The sequence below is a fragment of the Cervus canadensis genome, chromosome 15 (assembly GCF_019320065.1).
Source record: "Cervus canadensis isolate Bull #8, Minnesota chromosome 15, ASM1932006v1, whole genome shotgun sequence".
Lineage (NCBI taxonomy): Eukaryota > Metazoa > Chordata > Mammalia > Artiodactyla > Cervidae > Cervus > Cervus canadensis.
This window is the reverse complement of record NC_057400.1, coordinates 24,275,863-24,303,041: the sequence shown is the minus strand read 5'-3', so window position 1 is coordinate 24,303,041 and position 27,179 is coordinate 24,275,863. Positions and strand designations below refer to the sequence as shown.

The 27,179-nt window shown below is 38.6% G+C and overlaps 1 protein-coding gene and 1 long non-coding RNA gene across 4 annotated transcripts in view; one reads left to right on the top strand and one right to left on the bottom strand.

Annotated features, from left to right (window-relative positions):
• The window catches only part of ARHGAP15 (Rho GTPase activating protein 15), a 685,399-nt gene that overhangs the window by 229,612 nt on the left and 428,608 nt on the right, over window positions 1-27,179 (bottom strand). For both annotated transcript variants that reach the window (XM_043487890.1, XM_043487891.1), the window contains exon 10: window positions 9,580-9,678. In XM_043487890.1, the coding sequence (XP_043343825.1) occupies window positions 9,580-9,678 (99 nt within the window). The remainder of the gene's footprint in view (window positions 1-9,579; window positions 9,679-27,179) is intronic.
• Window positions 1-27,179, top strand: part of LOC122453740 — an 85,743-nt gene that overhangs the window by 53,425 nt on the left and 5,139 nt on the right. Inside the window, exon 3 of one of the 2 annotated variants that reach the window (XR_006273152.1) lies at window positions 22,093-22,455. The exons of the other annotated variant lie outside the window; for it this stretch is intronic. This is a non-coding gene — a long non-coding RNA (uncharacterized LOC122453740). Of the gene's footprint in view, window positions 1-22,092; window positions 22,456-27,179 lie in introns of those variants that run through there. 2 annotated transcript variants of the gene reach the window in all.

Sequence of the window (27,179 nt, the reverse complement as noted above, 5' to 3'; positions counted from 1 at the left end):
CTCTAGGGAAATGCCTATAAAAATATGATGTATAAATTCTTGTTCAACTAATAAAGGACAGATTAATTCAAAAAACAAAGTGACACTTGTGAAAGTGTTGATGACTTATTTTTTTTTGATGACTTATTTTTTAATCAATGGGTTCACATTATGCAACAAGAATAAAAATATTTAAAAACTACAAATCCATTTTTGGATCTAAAGGCAACAAATATTTTAAAATCTCTAACTGCCTTATTATTATCATTATTATTATTACTACCACACTCAATTTCTAAAAACATGAAAGCTTTCCAAATGCATGTGATTTTTTTTTTTCTTCAAATTTTGTAAACATTTGCTTTCAGGCTTAAACATCCTGCCAATTTTCAGCCAAGATTATTTTTATGGTTGAACTATTAACTTCTGAATATGGGGGTTTATAATGGGAAAAACTTCCAGACCCAGAACTCCCATCATATAAATGACACCACTAAAGGATAATTTAGAGTATTACATCTTGACATGTTGAGGTGTTGCCTTATTTAAATCCTCCATCCACAACAAGAGGCTAATTTCCTAGGGTATTAATTTTGGCTCTGTTTCCTTACAACTGACTCCAAGGGAAATGTATGTTAAGAACCTAAACTTTAGAAAGGGAGTGGGAGTGGGGGTGGAGGTTGGAGATTGGACTTAGGCTTTATCTAGAAAGAGACATTATTTATTCACATGCATTCTGGACTCAAAAGTGTGGGAATATCCGCTGACTGACTTGACCAGAGCTACATTGCTGGATCTGTTAGATAGCCTTTCCGGTTATTGAACTGCACACTCATTTCTCTGTTAACTTCTGTTATAGTTAACTCTCTCTCTTTTCTTTCTTTTTTTTTTTTTTTTTGATAATAAGACTGCTGTGTATTGCTCAGCATAGATAAATGTCATTAAAAGGCACTAATAAGTACAGTGAATTAATTAGTAACCACATCTTTGTACAGAAATTGTGAACATTCAGAATTTGTGAACATTCATGGCAAGATTCAACTTACAAGCATTTTCTGCAGCAAGAGTACATTTCTCTGGAACAGGGAGTAGGTATCAGGTAACTATGGCAGAGATGGTAACTGGTTCAATAGTCTGTCTTCTTTTCATTACAGACCTCACAAGCATGCCCTTTTATCCACATTTGTTTTTGTAATTGCAAAACACAGCTTTTTTCTCTCTCTCCACCTTGTCATCTCTGATTTCTTTTGGTTGTCTTTTCCCAGTTTCTCTTTTATACTCTCGCGGGCTGTTTCCTGTTTACTCTTTTTTTGATTTTGTCTTCCCCTCTAGCCCTGAATGTGGCTTTCTTACAGACACAGAGGCCCCAGCATGACTACCCCAAAGAGCCAGTTCCAACTTGGACCCAGCACAACACGATTGCTGTCAGGAAGATGGCAGTCACTGGACTGCATTAAAACAAAATAAAATAAAACACAAAATACCAAAACAAACAAACAAACAAACAGACCCACTAAACTGGACTTAGTTTTAACTCAGAAGTAAAAACTAAAGGAAATTTGCTGTAAACTTTCACGGAGCTTCTTTGAGGATCAGTGCTGTTGTAAACGCATGGGGATGCCTAACTTTAGGCATAAAAAGCAAGCACTTAAAAAAAAAAAAAAAAGGAAGACATAGGTCAGTGCCCTGAGAAACATTTTTGTTCAGTCCCACAAATATTCTCTAGGGAAAGGGAATAGTGCTTATCTTGAACTCTTGATTTTATTTTTTGAGCATGTAATTTTTATCAGTTTGTTTTGTTTTCATTACTTTTTATTTTTTCACTCGCTGCTTATAAAACTAGCAAGCAGAAGTCTCTCTGGAACAAGATATAATCATGAAAGTTTTTAAGAATCTCGTCACCAACTAAACAGTACAAATTGCACATTCTTCATGGAAGTATCAGCCTCTGGTGCGTGCCTGGATCCAACTATAATAGATTATCCCAAAGTGGGAAAGAATGACCAGTGCAAAATTAGCAGAACTGGGAGCAGAGTTTGCCTAAGGAAGGCATTATGATCGGCCCTTCAGGGGCCTAGATCACCGGGCAATGGAAAAAGACTATGTAGTTTTATTTTTGCCAGTGAACACTTGGTAGGATCTCAAGACCATGTCACACTGGTGCACTGGATCTAGTGCATCACAGCTATACTATAATCAGGTCTGTTCTTTTTATAATAAGTACATACATGTGCATGTCTTACTTAATTTGCAAATACCTATTAAGGAAGCATGCACTGTATATAATAGTAAACATCCTTGTATTTCTGTATAGTCCCTGTTCTGAATTTTTATGATTCAGTAAGTATATCCAGGAAGTTATAAGTGTGTAACTATACCTTCTTGTGATATTAATAAGTACACCCAAATAAATATTGACACAATAAGAGAAGGCGGTTTGGTCTGTAATGTCATGGAATTCTTAATCTGCCTTTTTCTCAAACTTCACGTAACAGCAGGGGAACTACCAAAAAGAAACAGTTAAGGTATAATAATAATTTTAGTCATTCTTTTTCCAAGTTGCTATAATCTACCCAAAGATAACTAATTGTTCAAAGTAAACATTCCACTCTGACCACAAAAGGAATCCATTACACAAACATATAATTCACAGTCATTTTTAGTGGGTTGTAAACAGTTTGGAATGAGCATAAAATGGGACAAAAATCAAAGTGAGCATTTTGAAATGAAAAAGTGTTTGCTACAAAAGGTCAGTCCCTTTGCTTGGCAAACTATGTAGAAAAGCCTGGGAAAATGCTGATCACACAAGCAATGAGGGAATTTTAAAGCCAACAGCCTCCTTGCTTCTTTAAACAGACATCGGAACCTATAACTGGATCCTGTCAAACAAACGACAGCAAAAAAATATAACAGCTGCTAAGAAGTCAAGGAGAGAGATAAAGTTTTCGGGGCTAAGGACCTTCTCAGAAGTAGACTAAAGGTCTTTCTTAAATCTTTAAGCAAGGTTATGGATCCCAGGGTGGCTTTTAGGCACCAAGTCAAATATGCAATTTTGTGTATCATTCCTGTCATAGTATTTTGTGTTCCAGAAAAAAAGAGAGAGAGGACAAAATTGTTGGTTAGCATCTGCTGAGGCATTCTGCAAAGTAGCTTATAGCTGGAATCATCAAATTTGGAAGACCTGGTATCATTTATTTTTAATGGTGGCAAAGAAAACCATATAATATAAAATTTACCATTTTAAGTGTACAGTTAAGTAGTGCTGTGTTCACATTGTTTGCAACAGATCTCTAGATATTATTTTAAATTTGTTATATAGTTCGGGGGCATAGTAACCTGAACTGGGAATCAAGGAGGAAGAATGAGTTGTTAAACCATATTCCAAAGGATGAATGCCAATCCAAATGCAACTTAAAAATTGTTTTAAAACCAGCCCTATTCCCTTACAAGCAAAAAATATATTGGATGCATAAAAGTATATTTAGTGTAGAAACATGTTCATCCGTTTAGCTAACTCCATCATTATATAAAAAAAAGTCTTTGGCAATGTAGGGCATTGGTCCATGGAAAAAGGACTGGTTCATCATTCATGCCATGTTCTTTTGGGTATCTCACACCAAGTGACTCCTTGTGTTACACTGTTACAGTATGTCAAGAAAATAACCTGGGAAATAGGGTGTCATTAAACTTCTGGTCTTATCAGGAGGCTAAAACCAGAAGAGTGTGTGTTTATTATTCAGGGATTATTATGTCATTTAAAATATATTCTAAATGAAAACTAAATATATATATATTTAAGGCATACAACATGATATACATAGACATAGCAAAATGACAAACTAATTAACATATCTCCTCACATAACTACCAATTTTTCTCTGTGTTGAGAGCATCCAAAATCTACTCTAAGCTTATTTTCAGTATTCAACACAATATTGTAAACTCTGGTTATCATGCTTATGTAAAAGGTCTCTAGACTTTTTCATCCTGCATAACTTCAACTTATGCCTTTGATCAAGATCTTTCCACGTCCCCCACCCCCATCATGCCAGTTTTAAGCAAACTTCTATTTTTTAAATGATTATTGTAGTGGTTGTTCTTTCTTCCAGCACAATATCTATTTTTTTCTTTCATAGGAGTTATCACAGTTTGTTTAATGTGTATCTCCTCTATATTCTCAGATGGTAGCACGGGGAATGATACAGAATAGGTATCTGAGCAGCTAACTACCTGTTGCTGAAGTGCAGTAACACCAGTTCTGTTACTTCATTCAGCCAATATTAGTGAGTGTCACATTACAATATTACAATGTGTCACATACTATGTGGGGCTCTTTCCAAATGACTGGCCTTCACAAAGAACAGTCAGTCACAGGCTTTTCACACACACACACAAACCCATGGGTTAAGGTTTTAGTACTAATTATACCAGTTTAGATGAAGTACTTTCTTTAGTTCATATCGCTAGGTCCTTGCCTCTAAGTGATACAAGTGACTCTACTTTTAAGAAAACAATTTCTATATACCTCTTAGATCATCGTAAACTACAGAAAGCATTTCACAAAGTGCTGAAAACTGAACTTCTCTCTGTTTAGCTCTACACACCACCAGTATGTCACAATGTCATCCCCTACATGCTTGCTCCTCCAGGCCTTAAAAAAAATTGTCAGATTATCTCCTGCTTTTGGTCAGTTCACCATGTCTATTGAGCATTAGCTGAATAATCATTCAATATAAATTTTTGTATAATTTTCTCTAGAAGAAGAAACATAAATTCAATTTCTCACTGGTTATTTATAATTTCACACACACACACACACACACACACACACACACACACACAGTCCAAAACTGTAAAGGCAAGGCAAAGGAGAATTAACCACTTGGAGAAGTTTTAAAAACTAACACACTCCTTCACAGGTGGCCCTCCAAGTTCTGTGTATATTTTCTGGACTAAGCAGACAATGTCAGAAACCACAGAAATAATTTTAATCTAGTTACAATAGTTGGTAAGGAGGAGAATGCTCTGGTGGTTTAGAGGAATAAAGGAAATCCAAATCAAGATAAAGAAACACACTAAACAAGTGATTCGTTAAATTGGTTTACATTCGGCTCATTAAGAGATTTTCTCCTAGGCATGTCCAAGAGATTCAAAATTTAAAATGCAACTAATACCCTTATGGCAGAAAGTGAAGAAGAACTAAAGAGCCTCTGGATGAAAGTGAAAGAGGAGAGTGAAAAAGTTGGTTTAAAGCTCAACATTCAGAAAACTAAGATCATGGCAGCCGGTCCCATCACTTCATGGCAAATAGATGGGGAATCAGTGGAAACAGTAACTGACTTTATTTTTCTGGGCTCCAAGATCACTGCAGATGGTGACTGCAGCCATGAAATTAAAAGACACTTACTGCTTGGAAGGAAAGTTATGACCAACCTAGACAGCATGTTAAAAAGCAGAGACATTACTTTGTCAACACACTGTTTATAATAGCCAGGACATGGAAGCAACCTAGATGCCCATCAACAGATGAATGGATAAGGAAGCTGTGGTACATATACACCATGGAATATTACTCAGCTGTTAAAAAGAATTCATTTGAATCAGTCCTAATGAGATGGATGAAACTGGAGCCCCTTATACAGAGTGAAGTAAGCCAGAAAGATAAAGAACATTACAGCATACTAACACATATATATGGAATTTAGAAAGATGGTAACGATAACCCTATATGCAAAACAGAAAAAGAGACACAGAAGTACAGAACAGACTTTTGAACTCTGTGGGAGAAGGTGAGGGTGGGATATTTCAAAAGAACAGCATGTATACTATCTATGGTGAAACAGATCACCAGCCCAGGTGGGATGCAGGAGACCAATGCTCGGGCCTGGTGCACTGGGAAGACCCAGAGGAATCGGGTGGAGAGGGAGGTGGGAGGGGGGATCGGGATGGGGAATACGTGTAAATCTATGGCTGATTCATATCAATGCATGACAAAACCCACTGAAATGTTGTGAAGTAATTAGCCTCCAACTAATAAAAAAAGAAAAAGAAAAAAAAAAAAAAAGATAAAAGTAACAAAGGTCTGCCTAGTCAAGGCTATGGTTTTTCCAGTAGTCAGGTATGGATGTGAGAGTTGAACTATAAAGAAAGCTGAGCACCTAAGAATTGATGCTTTTAAACTGTGGCATTGGAGAAGACTCTTGAGAGTCCCTTGGACTGCAAGGAGATCCAACCAGTCCATCCTAAAGGAGATCAGTCCTGGGTGTTCACTGGAAGGACTGATGTTGAAGCTGAAACTCCAGTACTTTGGCCACCTGATGTGAAGAGCTGACTCATTTAAAAAGACCCTGATGCTGGGAAAGATTGAGGGCAGGAGGAGAAGGGGATGACAGAGGATGAGATGGTTGGATGGCATCACCGACTCAATGCACATGGGTTTGGGTGGACTCTGGAAGTTGGTGATGGACAGGAAGGCCTGGCGTGCTGTGGCTCATGGGGTCGCAAAGAGTCGGACACGACTGAGTGACTGAACTGAACTGAATACCACTTTGCCAAGGATGGATAAAGAATACATTTTTTTGCCAAGGACTGGGTAGGATATCCCTGGGGGAGACTAGAGAAGCATGGGCAAATTGGTTCTGCCAAGTGTAAGCAACTGAATGAATGGATGAACAGAGGAATGAATAAGTAAATGGTGAGAGATGCCCTCCTGATGTTGCTTCATTTGTAATCAAGAATGTTAGAAGCATTTAGAGCTTCCCTGGTAGATCAACTGGTAAAGAATATGCCTGCAATGGAGGAGACCCCAGTTTGATTCCTGGGTTGGGAAGATCCCCTGGAAAAGGGATAGGCCACCTCCTCCAGTATTCTTAGGCTTCCCTGGTGGCTCAGATGGTAAAGATTCCGCCTGCAATGTGGGATACCTGGGTTCGATCCCTGGGTTGGGAAGATCCCCTGAGGAGGGCATGGCAACCCACTCCAGTATTCTTGACTGAAGAATCCCCATGGACAGAGGACCCTGGTGGGCTATAGACCATGGGGTCGCAAAGAGTCGGGCATGACTGAACAGCTAAGCACAGCACAGAAGCATTTCAAAAATATTACTGCAGTTTGTAAATGATTTTTTTAAGGTGGGGAAAATAATCTCGAAAAAAAAAGAAAGGACTTGAGAAAAAAGAAAGGAAACAAGTAGTTTTTATGTAACAGCTGATGTGCTGCTGTAGGGAGGATTGAGACCATTTTCCTAAGTCTGTGAGAATAAACAGACAGTTTTCACTAAACATGCCTTTCCCATAACAGGTCCATAAGCATTTCCCATGACTCTGCAGTTGAGTATCTTGGCTGGAAGAGGATCTGGCCATTAGAAGGAGGGCTCTAGATACGCTGAGTCCAGCCGTGCTGAGAGACTTGGCACTTTTATATGTTACTTCCTAATACCAACCCCAGCACAAAATGTCATCAGAAACCTACATAAACATTGGACTTATATTCACATAAATTATTTCTGTACTGAGGTGCTTTATGCCAGAATTTAGCAAAAACAACACTTTGAGTAAACAGAATTGGCATATAAACATAAGAATATTAATCCAACAAATGATCATAGAAAAATACAATCAACAGCACACACTTGTAAATCTTGTAGCGATGTGAGAGGTTTGTCTTGTGACTCCGAGTTTTTGTTGAACATTTCCATAGAGTTCCTTTAAGCTAATATTGCCAAAATGCTTTGACTTATGGCTGCTTTATGGAATTGTAGTCTTCGAGTTTCATTAAAACACTTAGGAATTATATTAAAATCATTATATGGGACTAGTGCCTATCTAGTGCTGAATCTACAAATTCATTTTAAGAGAAAACATTGAGATGATGAAATATAAGGCCAAATATAATTGCCCCTGTCAGCAAAAACATGGTCTTATTTTATTAAAAATCACCAATAAAATGCCATGAACAAAACATACAGTTTCTATTTATAGGCATTTTCAATTCTGCAATACCATGGTATCTGCATGCCACAAGGCTGTGTCTAGCAGAGTTTTCATTTTGCCTGGGGTATATACAGAAATAAAGAGTTATAAAATCCTTTTTTAAATGTGCGCACATCTTATTATGCACAGCTTCCCCCAAAGTCCTATTTGGATTTTTGTTCTAATATGACGGTGCTTACACTGTCAATACTGAGTATTTATAAGTGAGTGAAGATTTCCAGAAAATGATGATAATTTAACTATTGGCAATAACAACATTATAACATTTTCAGTGATCCATTTGGCTCTAAGTATTTATTAAATAATATTTGTTCCTAAAATATGTACTTACACAATTAAATGAGATTGTAACATGCAATAAAAGGACTTTTCTCTCTAAACTCCAATTGATTCCACTCCTCACAGATACCTCTCCTTGTGTTTATTCTGCTTTTACTATTTCCTATTCTCTCTCTGAACTCTCAGCTATTCTCTCTGATGTGTTGATATGCTTTTCCCCAAAGCTGCTCACTTTACCCACTCTCTCTACCCACTTGTCCCCTTCTTGTTATTCTCTCATTCCTTACTGATATGGGAATAATAGGATCCCAAGGCTGTCCTTACAGTATAATTAAAGTATGAATTTCCAGGAGTTGGAAATTGCAGACCATTTTTATTATGTTTCTATAATAAAGCCAGGTAACATTGAGAGAATTAAAATGGCTTTTCACTAGCAGATAACTTGGTAAAGATTTCTTCCCTTGGTTCTATTGTTTTAAGAAACTGGGAGCTGAAAAGGGGAATAGATTCACCAATTCTTTTTCTGAAAACACCTCTATCTTTTACATGATATATATCCCCCTAGATCCTGGGAATATGTTGTAAACTTGTAACAGATGGTGATGAAGCTTCACATTTTTATACAATATAGTTTTTGAGATTCTGCATGTACTGTATGTATCTTCCAGGGAAAATGACCTTGAATGAACGAGTCAGAGTCTGAAGGAAAAACACCCTACAGATAGACTACCATAGAAATAATGAGTCAATTGGGTTTTGCTTTGTTCTCCTCAGTAAGATGAGATAATTTCAGATGAAAATTAGAATGTTGAAATATAGGAATCAAAGGTCATCTTAACACTGGAGGTGTGTCCGTTAATTGTTCCAGCAAAACTAGTTAGGCATGTTCTGTGCTGAACAGATACACGTGGAAAATGGAACATCACCGTTTGCAAGTAGGAGACTGTTTGTTTCACTGGGTAATGGGGGCTTACCAAAATTTGTTCTGGCACAACGTCTACCAGCATGAATTTTAGGAGGGTTCTAACACTGTCAGTACTGATATTTTATGAATGTTTTATCACTGGCTGGAAAACAAGAAGTTTGCAATTGAATCAACAACATGTCAGAGAGCAAAATATTAAAAAAAAGAACATTAGTGGAAATTATTGATGTCCCTACTGTGAAAACAAACTGAAGTTAATAAGAAACTTGATCCTCTTAACTGATTAGCAACAGTCAGGTTTTAATTGCATGGCTTTCCAGGCAAATCAAGTGGTGCTGTTAATGTGAGCATGGGTTGTGTAGAGGGTGCAGTATTGGGGGAATGGCTGTACATTCAGTTACCCACCTCTTTTTTCGACAGCTTCAATGCACTGCTTTACAAACCGTGGAACTGTGGAGTTTTCACGTTCACACAGTGTGTGCAGATGAGAGCCAAAAATTTGATCTGCAAAAGAAACAAAGATGAGCTTCATTAAAATCCAAGCTTGCGTTGTTCTTTAATTTGATTCTGTTTCCATATCCACTGAATGATGAAATCTGCATCTTGCATTGGAATCGATTTTTTGCTTTAATTCCAAAGTGTCTGTTGCAGACATGCAAGGACCATAGCTCCTTCCTTTATGGAACAGGACTCTGGCCCTAGAGAAAGAAAATGAACACCCTGCCATCGATTAGGCAGGGATGACTGAGTAAGTTATAGTCTCTCTGGGCTTAATTTCACTGTCTATGAAATAATGACTAGGAATTAAGAAAACTTCGACAAATTAATGAATCTTAGTGAACTGATGTCTTAGTGTTTGAGAAGAAGTTTATCAACAATCATCAAAATTATGATGTTGTTAGTGTATTTAGATTCATTCAGTGGCACAATGATACTTGAAAAAAGCAAGTTCCAGAATATTTACTTTGAAGTGAATGTTTTCACATTTCTCCTGCCTGAATTTGCCCTTCCTCTAATCTAAGTATCCCCTTTCTTTTAGGGCTCAGCTTAGATGGCTTTCTCCACAAACTCTATCCGGAATTCCTGTCTCAGCTTTATGTCTCCTGTGACACAGGTCCTTTGGAATACCAGTTTCTCAGGATGTTAATAGGCGATTTGAGGGGGAAAGCCTGTAATCAAAATGATTTAGCAACACTGGGTTAAACAAAGCTAAACAGGTTTCTTTCATGTGTACTTATTTCAGAGCCTGTCTTATGCCAATGTGCACTGGGAATCTCCAGGCAGGACTGAAGGATGCACTAGTTCCCAAACTTACTTGAGTAAGATCCTTTTATTTCAAAGGGCATCTCTCCAGACTAATGTTTCCGAGAACACTGTGTGAAATTCTAGCCTAGCTCTCTCATTTGGAACATGATTTATGCTACCTTGCATTGTGTATTTTCGCTTATAATATATGGAATGTATTTTCTCAAAGCAGATTCTGAGTGCTGCATTGCTTATACTGTTCTTTCGGTCAAGCACAGTTTTGGGTCCATGGTGTTCACTCAAGGGTTTTTAAAAAATTGCGATAAAATATATATAACATAAAATGTATCATTTTAACCACTTTTACGTGTCCAGTTTAGTGGCATTAAGTACATGCGCACTGTTGTGCAACCGTCACCAATATCCACTTCCAGAACCTTTTTAAACAGCAGAGATGTTGATTATTGACAATGAAACAAATATTTAGTAGGTTCAAGGACTTTCCATCTCACACGCAATGAAATCTAATTCCTTGACATCACTTCCAAGGCAGTAAACGACCTGACTTTCCACCAATTATCTGACTTCATTTGCTTCCTCTCTCCTCTCTCCTGCTCACCACTTGCTGCTGCCACTCTGTCTACATCACTGATTCTTGTCCATGCCAAGCACACTTCTGCCTCAGGGACTTTGAACTTATTATTTCCTCTGTGTGGGAATCAATTACCCAGGTGATCAAATGTCACCCTCTTATTGTAGCATTTCCTATCCACCTTTAAAAAAACTGGCAACCTCTGCTGATAACAAATCTCCATGCTGCCCACAGCTTACTTCTTAGAGCACTTTACTCCATCTCACATATTAGATTGATACGTTTACTGGTTAGTTGCTCTCCTTGTTTAGAATGCAAAACCCAAGACAGTAAGGACTATTCCTATTTTCTTTATTACTGAATTCCCAGTAACTCGACACTCTTTGGCAAATACTATAAGTTCAATAAATATTTATTGAATTATTGATATAAGACATCATCTTTTTCATCAGTAGAAGTTTTCAAATATGTAAAACATATTTTTAGCACAGTTGCTGTTGTTCAGTCCCTTGGTCGTGTCTGACTCTTTGCGACCCCGTGGATTACAGCACACCAGGCTTCCCTGTCCTTCACCATTTCCTGGAACTTACTCACTCATGTGCACTGAGTCACTGATGCCATCCAATCATCTCATCCTCTGTCATTCCCTTCTCCTCCTGCCTTCAATCTTTCCCAGCATCAGGATCTTTTCTAATGAGTCAGGTCTTCACATCAGGTGGCCAAAGTATCAGAGCTTCAGCTTCAGCATCAGTCCATACAATGCATATTTAGGACTGATCTCCTTTAGGATTGACTGGTTGGATCTCCTTGCAGTCCAAGGGATTCTCAAGAGTCTTCTCCAACACCACAGTTCAAAAGCATCAATTCTTTGGTGCTCAGCCTTCTTTGTGGTCCAAATCTCACACCCATACACGACTACTGGAAAAACCATAGCTTTGACTATATGGACCCTTGTCAGCAAAGTAATGTCTCTGCTTTTTAACATGCTGTCTAGGTTTTCCATAGCTTTTCTTCCAAGGAGTAAGCCTCTTTTAATTTCATGGCTTCAGTTACCATCTGCACTGATTTTGGAGCCCAAGAAAATAAAGTCTGTCACTGTTTCCATTGTTTCCCCATCTATTTGCCATGAAGTGATGGGACCAGATGAAACGATCTTCATTTTTTGAATGCTGAGTTTTAAGCCAGCCTTTTCATTCTCCTCTTTAACCTTCATCAAGCGACTCTTTAGTTTCTCTTTGCTTTCTGCCATAAGGGTGGTGTCATCTGCATATCTGAGGTTATTGATATTTCTCTTGGCAATCTTGATTCCAACTTCTGCTGCATCCAGCCTGGCATTTCTCATGATGTAATCTGCATTTAAGTTAAATAAGCAAGGTGACAATATACAGCCTTGATGTACTCCTTTACCAATTTTGAACCAGTCTGTTGTTCCATGTCTGGTTCTAACTGTTGCTTCTTGACCTGCATACAGGTTTCTCAGGAGGCAGGTAAGGTGGTCTGGTATTTCTATCTCTTTATATTTTTAGCATAAGTGGGGGAAAATATAAGATGTAGCATAATACAATGGTAAATGATATGTTATTCAAAGGGACAGTCAACACAGATTGTGGTGAGACTTCAAGAAATCATGATTTTCATCAATTTCTTAGGAAAGGTGATGCCTTGAGTTAAGAACAACTCAGAAGGGAGGGAAAAAATTAAGGCTAGAGCACTAATAATAATGCAATTTAATGTGGAAATGTGCATTTTTGTCCAAGAGAGAGAAAGAAGACAAGCTCAAAGCACACATCAACATAGTGTAGAGAAGTGAGAAATAATCATGAATATTTGCTTTGAATATCTGGTCTAGTAACAAAGATTGATTCAGAAACAGTAAGTCATCAACATAAGAGAGAAAAACATAAAATATTATTTAAGAAAAATAATCCAGAACTTCAGATTTGAAAATTTCAACTGGTCAGAGATTATAGAAAGGAAGAATTGTTATATAGAATAAAATCTTTTAATGATAGTCATGATTCAAAGGAATTTCAGAAATATTTACTGAGTATCCTCTATAGTTGTAGCAATGAGTAGGCATATTAGGTTGTGATATAGATATCAAGAAGCTTATAATATTGTAGGGCTACAAGAAATATTCTGTTAATAAATAATAAATTATAAGGTAATAAATAGAATATATAGCAGGTATCATAAAAAGTACTTAGTGCAAAGAAAGATGTTCTAAAATATAGGCTTTTTTCCTGTCATTTAGCGCAAAGGTGGTATGCGGAAAGGGGGAGGTTGAGGGAGGATTTATGAGATGGAGATCATTCAAGAAAGATAAATTCTTGAATGAAGATGATGCTAAAGTCTGGAGAAAGGTCTCTTTCTCCTTTTTTTTCTGACAGGTAGATACAGGAAAATGAAAAAGATGAAGATATTCTAGTGTATTTTCTCCTTCACTCATTCTGTTATTTAAAAGAAATCCTAAGTGCCTGCTCTGTGTCAGGAGCTAGCAAAGGCTCCTTTCCAGTGCTCTAAAAGTTTCTTGTCTAATGGTGACATCATATAAGTAAATAAGCAAGAACAAGTCATCATGAAGTATATTATTCCCAGGGAAGCACAGATCCAATGGGAACATGTTAGGAGGAGCATTGAGCACTCATGGAAGACTTCTCAGAGAAGAACCGAGTCCTCAAAGTTAAGTAAGACTTAGCTTGGAGATGTAAGGAAGAGAACAAAAAGGGCATTTGGGGAGGATGAAGGAGAGTTAAATAATCAGCAATGAGAGAGTGATGAGAAGAATCATCTTGGTGTGATTGTACGTTTTTTCTTATTTAGAGAAATCTTCATGTATGAAGCTTTAAGAGGAGATAAAGTTTGTGTTATGAGGAGTCTTAACTATTAAGTCAAGTAGGCATTTATCTGAGAGCATGAAAATGTGACTGATTTGTTATCATACACCATTTCCCTCCCAACTTCTTTCTTGTTTTAGAGTCCACTTATAAGACAGATTCTGATGTTCAAATGGTCTCCATTGACTTCTGCTTCCTTTGTAGCTTTCAGTTCAGTTCAGTTCAGTCGCTCAGTCGTGTCCAACTCAATGTGACCCCATGGACTGCAGCACACCAGGCTTCCCTGTCCATCACCAGCTCCCAGAGCTTGCTCAAATGCATGTCCATTGAGTTGGTGACACCATCCAACCATCTCATCCTCTGTTGTCCCTTCTCCTCCTGCCTTCAATCATGTAGATTTAGTTAGTTTAAAATTAGAGAGTTCTGGTTGCTAAAATGCAAGGGGATATGACTTAGGAAACTAAAAAAGATTTTTTTCCTGATAAAAGGAGAGAGGTACGTGAAGGCATTCTGTCTTTTTTCCTTCATGCACATCAACATGCAACTTTGCAATGCCTGGAGCTACTGCTGCAACCTTGTCACCATGAGATAGGAAGTTTGCAAGCCAAAGCTAAACTTGATTAAAAAAAAGCAGTTACAAAGACCTGAGACCTCAGTGATATTGTTGAACTTCTAAACCTGTCCTAAAACACTTTCTCTATACTGCTTATTATATGAAATAATATTAACAATTTTTAACTGGATATTCTATCTCCTGTAACCAAATATTCATAACAAAATGGTGGGGGGGGGGGCACAGATCGTGGTGAAGACTGAACACAAAAGCTCTGTTAAGAAGCTAATGTGGTTACATATGCAGATGTTATGAAGACCAGAATCAGGATAGGTTTGTGGTAAATTTAGTCATCATTGAGAATTCTTCTCCTCTTCTCTGAATTAGATTTATACTTTCACCACCTTTGCCATGTGACTGTGTGGTAAAACTCACTGGAGTAGGTGACATTTATTTCCTCATTTCACTGATAGAGGGCTGCCCATACGATTTACTTTGGACAATGTAGCCTGAGTAGAAATGACTATGTTTCAGTTCAACACTGAGGTCTTCAGACATGCTACAGATTTCTATGCTTGCTTCTCTGTTACTGCTGAATCAAGAGGTTCCCTGGGTAGCAGCTGCCCCTTCAGTCTGGGCTCCAGAGTAAATACATATAGCACAGAACTGAGGCTGACCCTCATTGAGATGACAAGTCCAGTCAAACCTACAATGTAAAGCAGAGCTGTCCATTCAAGCCACAGGCACATGAAAAAATAAGTGCTTCTTGCTGTTTGCCACTGAGATTCTATGTTTGTTTGTTAGGCAGCAACAGCTTACTGATAAAGAATGATAACAGGAGTCTGGAGTTTTGGTGATTCAAGCTATGCTGTGAGAATGAAAACCAAGAGACTTCTCAGGACATGGAAACCAAAACTAGGGAGCAAATAAATAGAGAAAAAATTCTAAATTTGGTTAGAAGGTGGAATTATACATCCATTTAGAGTCAATCCTAAGGAAAGACTCAAAGGAAATTTCTCTCACCTTAAAATTTAAAGTCATTATGTTTTATGTTATATTATGGCACTTCTTATTATGTATTCTCTACAGATCAATTCAAATCTATTTAATTCAATTCAGTGAATATTTCATGAGCACCTACCATATGCTGAGCACTGTAAAGAAATCAAAGATTGACGTTCATTCATAACTATCTATTACATGCCCACTGTAGCCTAGACATTGCACTCCATCCTGAAGATGCAATGGTGCATGAAGCATGATCTCCTACAGTCTGGGTGGAAGAATAGCTCTCACAATTATAATATGATGCAATTAGTGCTATTACAAGGGTGTTTAATAATAATAGCAAAGACTTATTACATTCAGCCAGGCAAAGTTCAAAGTACTTTATTCTAACTTACTAAATCTTCATAGTAATTGTAATACTTTGGTGGTAGACACTATTATCATCTGGATTTTAGAGGAGTGGAAACTGAGGCACAAAGATATTGAGTCATTTGCCCATAGTTCCAAAACATCAGACTCTACATGGAAAAAAAAGATAAGGACCTAACTCAGACAACGGAGAGATGCAGTGATTCTGTGGATTTGCAGACAGGATGCAGGAGGTGAGCTAACTCACTAGGCAAAGAAGATTTAAGTTTTTTTGCTTGGTTCAAGGAGACTAAGATGCAGAAACCCGCGGGTTTGGAGAAGAATAGAGAGATTGATATTTAGGAGTTCGGCTAGGTATTTCAGAACAGAATGCTGATGAGAAATCAAGGTGAAATTAAGAGGCTATTGGTGATCCTAAGGAAAATGGCTTTTGTAGAATGAAACTGAAAAGCAGAGGCTTATGGTCAAGATTTGAAGGGAAGGTGAGAAGTAGAGACAGCAGACAGACTTCAGTTTAGCAGGTTAGTGATGAGGATTCACTAATTATAAGGAAAGACAGGAGGTGGGGAAGGATTTTGAGTGGGGTGGAGAGCAGAAAATATCAATTGCGGGGTATTTTTGATTTTTGGATTGCCAGAAGGCTCTAGAGAGGGTGAGGGGCACTGCTGGCTACTTTCAGGCGCTCTGAGGCCAGAGGTGGGGGAGGAGCATTACCGCCACTTACTGGGGGGTCCAGGTAAGTGCAGGCAATCCCTTACGGCGAGAAAACAGCCCTTCCCAGATTGCCAATAGTGCCCTAGGGGAAAAAGTTGATATATTTGAACTTTATTAGATAGAAGGGAAATGTTTGCTTTCACTGGTTACCAGAAAGGTAAAAAAGAAAAAAAAAATCACCTCATTTATATCCTGACTTTAAAGTGGCTACACTTACCCAGTAAGGCACGGCTCTGGAAAAAGAAGGACCTAGCCTTCCAGGTTAAAACAAAAAGTGAAAGCATTAGTCGCTCAATCCAGCCCCACTCTTTGGGACCCCATGGTTGGTAGCCCACCAGGCTCCTCTGTCCATGGAATTCTCCGGGCAAGAATACTGGGAGTGGGTAGACATTCCGTTTTCCAGGGGATCTTCCTGACCCAGGGATCAAACCCGGGTCTCTGGCATTGCAGGCAGATTCTTTACCATCTGAGCCATCAGGGAAGCCCATACCTTCTGGGTAAACCTGATTAAATTAAAGGTTGTCATGTGGCCCAAGCTGGGTCAGTGCAATTCTCCCTCCAAAAGTTTTAGAATTGGGATGCTACAGACTGAGGTGGTGTCAGAGGTACTATCTGCTCAGGGACTTGAACTGTAAGTCTGTCCAGATTTAGACGCTGAGGGGCAAGGGGAGCCATCTAGGGAGATGGCTATGTGCAATGAGTGAGTGTTCACACGAACTAATGTGCAGAGGGAGGTGAATGAAACAGAGACACCTCAGCTCCTCACTTCCTGATACTTATATGTGGCACCATATATATACCATATATACCATAAATATGATGCACCATATATGGTTGCCCTGGGGTGCATTAGAAATTAGAAGGCACTGGGCTTCCCTGGGGGCTCAGACAGTGAAGAATGTGCCTGTAATGCAGGAGACCCAGGTTCAACCCCTGGGTCACGAAGATCCCTTGGAGAAGGGAATGGCTACCTAATCTAGTATTCTTGCCTGGAAAATCCCATGGACAGAGGAACCTGATGGGCTCCAGTCCAGGGGCCACAAAGAGTCAGACATGACTGAGTGACCAACACCAACACTTTCAGTTTAATGCAGCCAAACAAATCTGGCAAGAACATGCACACAGCACTGTCCACAGTGTTCCAAAAGGGGGCTTACAATCAGAGAAGGTGCCGGGATTGGAAAGAATTCAGGGAGACCCACTGTTACGGGTGACGCTGGTTAGGATGAGTGTGTGGCATGTCTACTGGTTTTGCTGGCCTTGGAACTATTCTTCTGCTCTCCAGTAAGAGCACTCTGGTTTTCCTATGGGGATGATACTTTCTCATATTGCTGCCATTTGTTTTGAGTAGTGCTGACCCCACCAGCTCCTGCTGTAGCAATAAACCTGCACTTCTTCCCTTGGCCACAGGGATATGAATGTGTGTTCAGATGTGAACACATGATCCAAGTGGATCTGGTCTCACAAATCCTGAGGGCTTTTTTTTTTTTTTTTTAAGTGCTATTGGGAAAAAGGAGCCCTCTTTCTGTAGGAATTGGTAAACTATGAGGATATGAGTCTGAGCTTCTAGAAGTTATACTGCCAGCTTCTGAGAAAACATACTGGAGAATTAAGCCAACAGAATGGGGGATGGAGGAGATAAAGATTTGATAGCATTTTGTGCCCACAGGTCCAGTCATGGTTGAAGCTATCCTCATCTCTTGGACTTTTCAGGCAAGTAGTCTAATAAATGTTTGCAGTTTGAACAAGTTTCTATCAATTACAACTTAAAAAAAAAAAAGACTACAACATGAGCTTTAAACATTACATGGTGAAGTATATAATGTGGAGGAGATGATGATACACTTGAAACAACTGTGTAAAATCAAAAGTGCTAAGGAAATTTTGTTTTATTTATTTATTTTTTAATCACAGAGATTTAGCTAAGACATCATTGTACAGTTTAGGGGCTATTGTAGGATTGCCACCTATCTGTAAATCCAATACAGATTTCAGAGTTTGATACACCAAGGAAGACCATTAAATTATAGGAACATGTTTGAACCACAGAACCTTCTATCTTAAAACTGTGTAAGGAAAGGGGGAGGGAGAAAGAAGGTGTTTTGTTTCCCTGGCAAGCATTGATGACCTAGCTTTTGCCCCCTAAATATCCATGCCTGCTATCCTGGCACAACTTTAAGGATTATTTCTGCTTTCTCCCTCCTTATGGCAATCCAAAAAAGGGAGCAGTCCTGGAACCCTGAGTTCCCGGCTCCCCACCTATATTTCCATCTGTGGGCTCACTGGTAATCCTTTCTTCCTCTCTTAACAACTTTTTGTATTTAGAAAACACCTCTTGCTAGGGGTGCCAATATTTTTGGAATGTTCTGCACATGCCTATGGCCTTGGCTGGTGTGATCATTACATCTTTGTTCTCCTGCTTCAGCGCTTGTACCAGGGGTGGCAGGCAACACATTGGTTGGAGAAAATCCATTTTCTGTAATTTTTCTTTGAAAGCATCTTTTGGTGAGAAAAACAAATAGACCTTCCACATGACTGCACTTACAAAGCATGTTGTTTACATAATGAATTAAGAGTTTAACTAGAGAATGGTGGTTTTTAATCTTTAAGCACTCAAACTTTTGACCGATTTAGTTAGTTCATCAGCATAACCAGGTTAAGTCTCCCAGATTACAAATTAGCTTCATTCTCCCTCATCTCTGCTATATATTTTTTGACAAATTATGGAAAGAACAGCCAGTAATGGGATCTTTGTCAGTTAGATTCCAAATGAATCAAAACTACGAGGAAAACTACTCAATAGAGGCAGTTAAATGTTCAAATAATGTGACGGTGTTATCATCATTTATGCAGGGAGACAGTCTCCACATGCTTTTCAAAATGATGTTATTCTGCTATCAGGAGAGAGGCTCATTGCAGCTACTCTAGTAAATTTTAAAGCAGAAAAACAAAGCCCATAGAACTACACACGTGAAGAAATAAAGAGAGGAAGAGGAAAACAATAATAAACAACTGAACTGTTCAAACACTCACACACGCACATACACACATTGGACAGTTATTTTGGTAGCAAGGCATATTCATTGAAGATTTTGGCTACGATAGAAAAAAAAGCACTGTGGTTATCTTAAGCAAAGAATAATTTATTCAAATGATGTCAAAGGATGGGGGTAGTAGGAAACTCAAAGAATTTACTAGGAACCAAAAGTAATTTTAGAAGGCAGAATAATAAAGAGTAAAAAGTAATAAAGAAGGTAAAGTGACAAAGAACTGATGCCTTCGACTGAAGAAGACTCCTGAGAGTCCTTTGGACAGCAAGGAGATCAAACCAGTCAATATTAAGGGAAATCAACCCTGAATACTCATTGGAAGGACTGATGTTGAAGCTGAAACTTCAGTATTTTGGTCACCTGAGGCGAACAGTTGACTCATAGGAAGAGTCGCTAATGCTGGGAAAGATTGAGGGCAGAAGGAGAAGAGGGCGTCAGATGATGAGGTGGCTGGATGGCGTCACCAATGCAATGGACATGAACTTGGGTGACTGGACAACAACAACAAAAGTAATTTATAACTGAATCATCGTGCTGTATATCTGAAACTAGCACAATATCCTTAATCAATAATGTTGCTGTTCAGTCACCCAGTCATGTCTGACTCTTTACAACCCCATGGACTGCAACACACCAGGCCTCCCTGTCCCTCACCATCTCCTGGAGTTTGCCCAAGTTCATGCCCATTGTATTGGCGATGCCATCCAGCCATCTCATCCTCTGATGCCCTCTTCTTCTGCCCTCAATCTTTCCCAGCATCAGGGACTCTTCCAATGAGTCAGCTGTTTGCATCAGTGACCAAAATACAGGAACTTCAGCTTTAGCATCAGTCCTTCCAACAAGCATTCAGGGTTGATTTCCCTTAAGATTGACTGGTTTGATCTCCTTGCTGTCCAAGGGATTTTGAGGAGTCTTCTCCAGCACCACAGTCAGAAGATATCAATTCTTTGGCACTCTGTCTTCTTTGTTATGGTCCAGCTCTCACAACCATTATATGACCACTGGAAAGACCATAGCCTTGACTATACAGACCTTTGTCAACAGACTAATGTCTCTGCTCTTCAACACACTGTCTAGGTTTGCCATAGCTTTCCTGCTGAGAAGCAATCATCTTCTGATTTCATGGCTGCAGTCACTGTCTTAGTGATTTTAGAGCCCAAGAAGAGGAAATCTGTCACTACTTCTGCCTTTTCCCCTTTTGTTTGCCATGAAGTAATGGGGCCGGATGTCATGATCTTAGTTTTGTTTTTTATAATATTTAGTTTTAAGGTGGCTCTTTCACTCTTCTCCTTCACTCTCATCAAGAAGCTCTTTAGTTCCTTCACCCTCAAGAGGCTCTTTAGAATAGAAATCAACTATATTCCAAAATAAAATTTAAAAAATTAGATTAAAAATTAAAAATAATTTATTAATTCCTCAAAGAAATTACTGCCAGTGAGGGACCAGTCTTAGAAAGGCTTACTGCCAGTGAGGGACCAGTCTTAGAAAGGCTTAATCCAAAGTTCTCAGGAGAGCTAAGAAGTAAGAAAAAGGAAATACAGCAAATGTCTTGCTGTCTTGTGACTTTGAGAGGGACAGGATGCTATTTCCATTGTCACCCCCACAACCACTAATGTCCTAATGACTTCTGCTCATCAATTACTCAAGATTTGAAGTTCTAATAAATGATGTCCAAGTGAATGAGATTTTGTCTAAAAAATGGGTTAGAATGAGAAAAAATACAACCCTTGTAGCTTCCTTAGTAGGTAGCATTCATTAGGAAATTTTCTCCCTCTAAAATGCCACAGACACAGGTAGATCATTTCCCAATAGGTTGCTATAAGGACAGGGCAGTGGCTGATGGAGAACAAAAATAATATTCTCAAGATGGGTAATTTCATCAATTTAGGTGATTTCATCCTTTGACTTTAAACTGTAAGCAACATGTAGTTTCCCTTTGAGAGTAGTTTCCAGACCAAAACTTTTAGATTACTTATCAAGGAATCCTATCTCTATTCTTATATTTTCTCTGTTTTCATTCTTGCGTTTTTCTTTTCCTTACCTTTTAAAATACCCACTATATGAGCCCCCATCATATAACTCTCCCACAACTTTACTGAGAGTTTTTGAAGAAATACATGATTTAAATTAAGTACTGCAGTTTACGGATGGCTTATGTCTTTGAATTAAGATGAAGAGAAATACGTTTAATGCTAAAACACTAGCACTGAATTTAATCTATGTTTAAGAGCTTCAGAAGGTTCTGAATTATCTAATACTTCAGGGCTTTGATTAAAAATATCAGCTATTGCTTTTTATTACACAGGCATCAAAAGTTGCACTGATTCTCTGCTGAGTCTCTTATTACACATTGAAAGTAAATCTCTCACATTGCCTTGTTTACTCTTGATTTTTTTTGCTCCTAAGTGGCAAGTCCAGGAAAAAGCTTAATTATTTTAACTTTCGAGTAGTTTGGAATCTAAATAAATAGGAATTTTAAGTATATACACTTCTGTGTATAGTTCTTCCCACATGTTTATTCATAATTTTGTATCTCATCTGATCTAACAGACTTTAAAGTCACTGGTGGAAAATGACAATGTCTACCCTGGAGAGACTGGCCTGGAGGAGACTGATTGAGGTTCTAGGAAGAAGATCTCCCCCAACAAAGGAAGGCTGGGAGCTGGAGCTTCCAGTCAACGTTGGACAGTTGCTTCAAGGGTAGCACCCTTTGACAAGATCAGCCAAAGATGAGGGTCAGAGACAGATTGGCTGTCATCCAGACAGTATGGAGAATCCTTCCCCAGTCCTTTCCATTTTTCCTCCTTCTCTTTTCAGGCTGTCAGCAGTCTCCACCTTTCACAGTTACACCCTCAACCTCAAATAAGACTTTTATAAAGCATCCTTTGGCCCTTCCTTTCAAGCTCCCAAACTCTTATTAAAAATAGATCTCAACTCCATTTGATCCAAGTAATGCAATGTACATATTGGTGGGTCCACCAGCCAGAAAGACACCTTTATTTTAAACGAAGAGTTGATTAACCCAAATATAACGATGAGTATACCTTTTTTCTATATTTGTCTCCCTTAGGCCAATCTGTGTCCTATACTTCTTTTCTGTGCTTACCTAAAGCAGCACAACATATAAATTACACACACACACACACTTCCCCACGTGTGTGCACAGAATCACAACAATACAGAGAATGGCTTGACCAAGTGGATATTACTGCATTTTTTATTTCATCCATTCAATCAATCCATCCCCGAGTATTTTTCAATGTCTGAAGAGGATGGAATAATGAATAGGACACTCTCTGTCTTTACACACTCTGTATGTAAACGGGGGAAACGAGCACATAAGCACATTAATATATCAGAGGGTGATAGGTGCTATGAGAAAATAAAGCATGCCAGGGAGATAGAGAGCAAGAGAGAAGTGTTATCAGAGAAGACTTTTTAGAGGTAGTGGCATTGAGCAGAGACCCAGGAAGTGAAGGCATGAGCCAGGGGAGTAGCAAGTGAGAGTAAGCGGGCTAACTCGGAGGAGCAGCAAGAAGGCTGGTGTGACTGAAGTGAAATGATAAACAGGAAGTGTGGTTGAGGATGAAACTGAAAACGTAGCCTCGTGGACAAAGCAGGTGGAACCCTATAGGTCACAGGAAGAAAAACAGACATGACTTTAAGTATGATTTTATTCTAAGTAATTGGACATTATTGAGCAGGGAAGTTATGTAAAACGGCTTATGTTTTTAAATAATCTTTCTAGCTGCTATGTGCAGATTATATTCAAGAGGATCAGGAAAAGAAGCAGAGAGGTCAGCTAGAGAGCTGGTGAGATAGTTCAGGGAGAGATTATGGTCTTAGATAGGGTGGTAACAATGGAAGTAACTAAGTGAGGGGCAGTCTTCACTAAAGGAGCACCCATCGGCATAAGAGTTTCCACAAGAAGGAATGAGAAATTGTAAATAAGTAGGAATTCTAAAACCACTGAAAGACTTCTTGCTCTCCATCCCTCCTTTCCTACTCCCTTTAAAGCAGAGTGAAGTAAGATGCTCTTTAGTCCACCAGAGACAATTCAGGGTCTCCTTGGAAGGTATTAAAATGCTCAAACAATGAAATTATGGTGTGGGGATAGACAGAAAAGAAGACTGATTCAGAATGAGGAAGACAGAGATGACTTTATGGAGTTGGTAACTTTGAGCTGGAAGACTCAAAATGAATAGAAGTTTACTAGGAAGAGGAAGCTAGAAGAGAATATTCAAGGTGAAGGAAGCTTTATATACTAGAACAAGATAAACATAGTTTTCCCTCTTTCCTAGAGAAATAGATGTATTTCTATTGCCTCCTATTACATTCCCTTCTGGATGCCAAGTAAAAACACATATGAATAAGTGAATGAACGAATACATGAATAAGAGAAGACAATGTATAAAAGAAAGTGACTTTTATGTAAAGACTGTTTCATGATAACTTGAGTATGAAAGAAATGTATTTCAGTTTAGTTTGCATTAATGCACTTTGGATGATCAACATGCCCAAATTTTGCTTAGCAAAGGCTGGTTATTTACATTTGGGGTTGACAATATTTTCTGTTTTTCCTTCGCCTATCCTCATTTTGTTAGCATCACTGAGGAGTCTATCAAAGTAAAAGGGAATAAAATTTAAAGATATAAAACTTTGCCACTTTATCCCTATTTGTGTACAATTTATGTTTTTAAACTAGAAAACTGTTCATGGAGCTTAACTGCTCAAGCATACAACTTATTACAATTACTCTGAAGTTAAAACTTTTATAGATTAAGTTGTCTACTTACTTTACTTGGAAGGAACTTCACCGGGGTTAAAATTACTATGGGATCAGTACTTTTATTTCTGCTTGAGAGATGAGGATAAGAAGAAAACTTTATACACGAAATTTATTCAGATATGTGATTGAATTAAATCTAAGTGATTTAATAAAATTACCTTTTAGCCCATACTAATAGGGACTAAAGCCGGTAATGTCATTCAGTGACTGACAAAAGTTGAAAGTTTCTTTTAGGGTGGAGAAGGTGTGGAAATTGTGACTCACTCTGGATTAAGTAAAATCTAGGAAATAACACTGTACTCTTCCTAATATCAGCATAGATTTGTTAGAATCCCAGGTGGTAAGACTTCAATTTATTTGCATGAATGCATAGTTCAATAAGAAAAGATTTAAATTTAGTTGGAGTAAAACTGCTTAATGATTTCAAATATTACTTGTAATATATTAATATAATGGGTTTGAATATCTATAATGGAGTCTCTTTCATTTGGGTCTTAAGGGTGTTCTCACAGCTACTAATGCTGAGTGCTAGGTACATGCTGAAGTACCTAAGAGGAAAGCACTTTAGGTTAAAAGCACTTTCTCTTCTCAGCCTTGGGTTAAAAGCTATTTCAGGATTCTGTTAAAGGCATTCTTTGGTCCTCAGCTTCAGCTTAAAAGCAGCTTTGATGAAAAGTGCTTTGAGGCAGGTAAAGGATTTTATAATAAACCATATTAAGAGCTGGGGAATGGTGTGGTTCTGTGGAAGTGTTGGCTAGCTCCGTGGAGGTGTGGTGTATACACTATGCAGGTTTGCCTGCTCTCTGTCGTCCACTAATTATTTTATGCAAAGAAATTGAAAAACATTTCCAGGAATGTAATTGGAGAGAAGGGGTTAAGAGCCCAAATTAGTAGGCCATGATACACACATTTCCGAAAACATGTTGCCTCTTTTGGGGCTTCCAGTCAAACATGGTGTGTATTTCTTTCTCAGCCCTTACTATAGAAAGTGACTTTGCACTAACATTTCTAAAACAGCTTATCCTGTCCCAGGGCTGTCCACAGAATTGAATAAATAGGTATCTCATTGGAAGATGGGCTTCCTTGTTAACTCAGAGGGTAAAGAATCTGCTTGCAATGTAGGAGACCCAGGTTCGATCCCTGGGTTGGAAAGATCCCCTGGAGAAGGGAATGGCTACCCACTCCAGTATTCATGCCCAGAGAATTCCATTGACAGAGGAGCCTGGCGGGCTACAGTCCATGGGGTCACAAAGAGTCAAACACAACTGTGTGACTAACACTTTTCACTTTCATTGGGAGATGCACTTTGCATACAGTACATTTTCTGAGTTTATTTCATACACTCCACATTACTTTTCCAGCTAACAGGGCCTCCCATGGCAGGATCGGCATACTTAAAGATGAAATGGTTGGGTCGACCAAATGAATTGGCAGAGTGATGGTCACTACCCAGATGTCTAATTGCAAATGTTAATATTTGTTGGTGAAAACACCAACAATGTGGTTGAGAAGTGGCTTGCTTGAGAAGGATTTTGAGCTTGTGGAATCAGTGGGAATTCTCAGAGATGGAAGAATGCTTCATGTATTCTAGCTGATCTGAGTTCTGTTGAGGAGAGGGCCTCAGAGAGAATGGAAAGAAGCTAGTTTTTCACTTTGTGAGATTCAAAGCCTAAGCACTGTTGCTTCAGGCCCTAAAAATATCAAATGAACCATGTAGTTGTCTGGGAGCAGGGCAATCTTCCTGATTGGCAGAGTGAAGCCAGAAATGCAGTGGAACCAGAGGGATTGCAGCCCCTGGAAGGTTTTGTAGGTTTGGAAACTTCTGGACAGTAAGTAGGCACTGAAGCAGTCATTGATCAGAAGACGCTGGCTGTCTGTGGTCATGGCAAATTGCCTTTCTTGGCTAGTCTGTAGGCGATGGGATATCAAAGAAGAGGAATCAAAGAAGAAGAACATGAAGAGAGCAGTTCTCCTCAGATGTAATACACTCCAGGTGTCCCAGAAATAGCTAGGGAGACATTGGAAACAGAAAGGCTGAACTGTTACCATGATACAGGTGGGAGCCAAGACTTGCGATATTTGCTACCTATGAAGACTTGCTACCTTCATGTCATTGTTACTTCATTCACAGTAACAGGTTGCTGGAACATGGCCCATTGAGGTTAAATAGGAATTAAGTAAAATTAATTTCATAATGCATCTTTCTAATACAATCAGTCCTTCACATATGCAGGGGTGCAGAACCAGCAAATACAGAGGAATGACTGTCCATGGCATTTTATACACAGGATTGTAGCATCCTCAAATTTTGAACCAATCCTTTGTGGATAGTAAGAGATAAATAAATAAATATATATATATATATATATCCCTGCCCCCCCACTGGACTTTTCAAATGGAGCCAGGTTGGCGAGATATGGACATAATTTTATTTTAATATAGAATACTTCTTTCTAGGCAGTGTTTAATTTTCAAGAAAGGAATCTCACCTTACACATCTTGGTGGGCCCAACATCCAGTCTATCACTTACCACATGGTAGGTCCTCAATATATATTCATCAAATAAATAAAAAATATGTAATGGTACTGAGTGAATAATAACTTTCATAAAATAAAGTACAAGGTCCTTAGCCTGGCCCTATGCAAACCACCTGCCACCATGACTTATTAAATCCTTTATATTTCATCCAAATTACCATTACCCATGCTTTCCTACAACTGTGTACCTTGCATGTCTTACTCATTTCTTCTCATATCCAAATACTTTAAGGTTCAGTTTAAGGGCCATGGAGTAAAAGAAATAGTAATCTTTCCCACTCTTTTCCCACTTGTAATTTTCCCAAATCT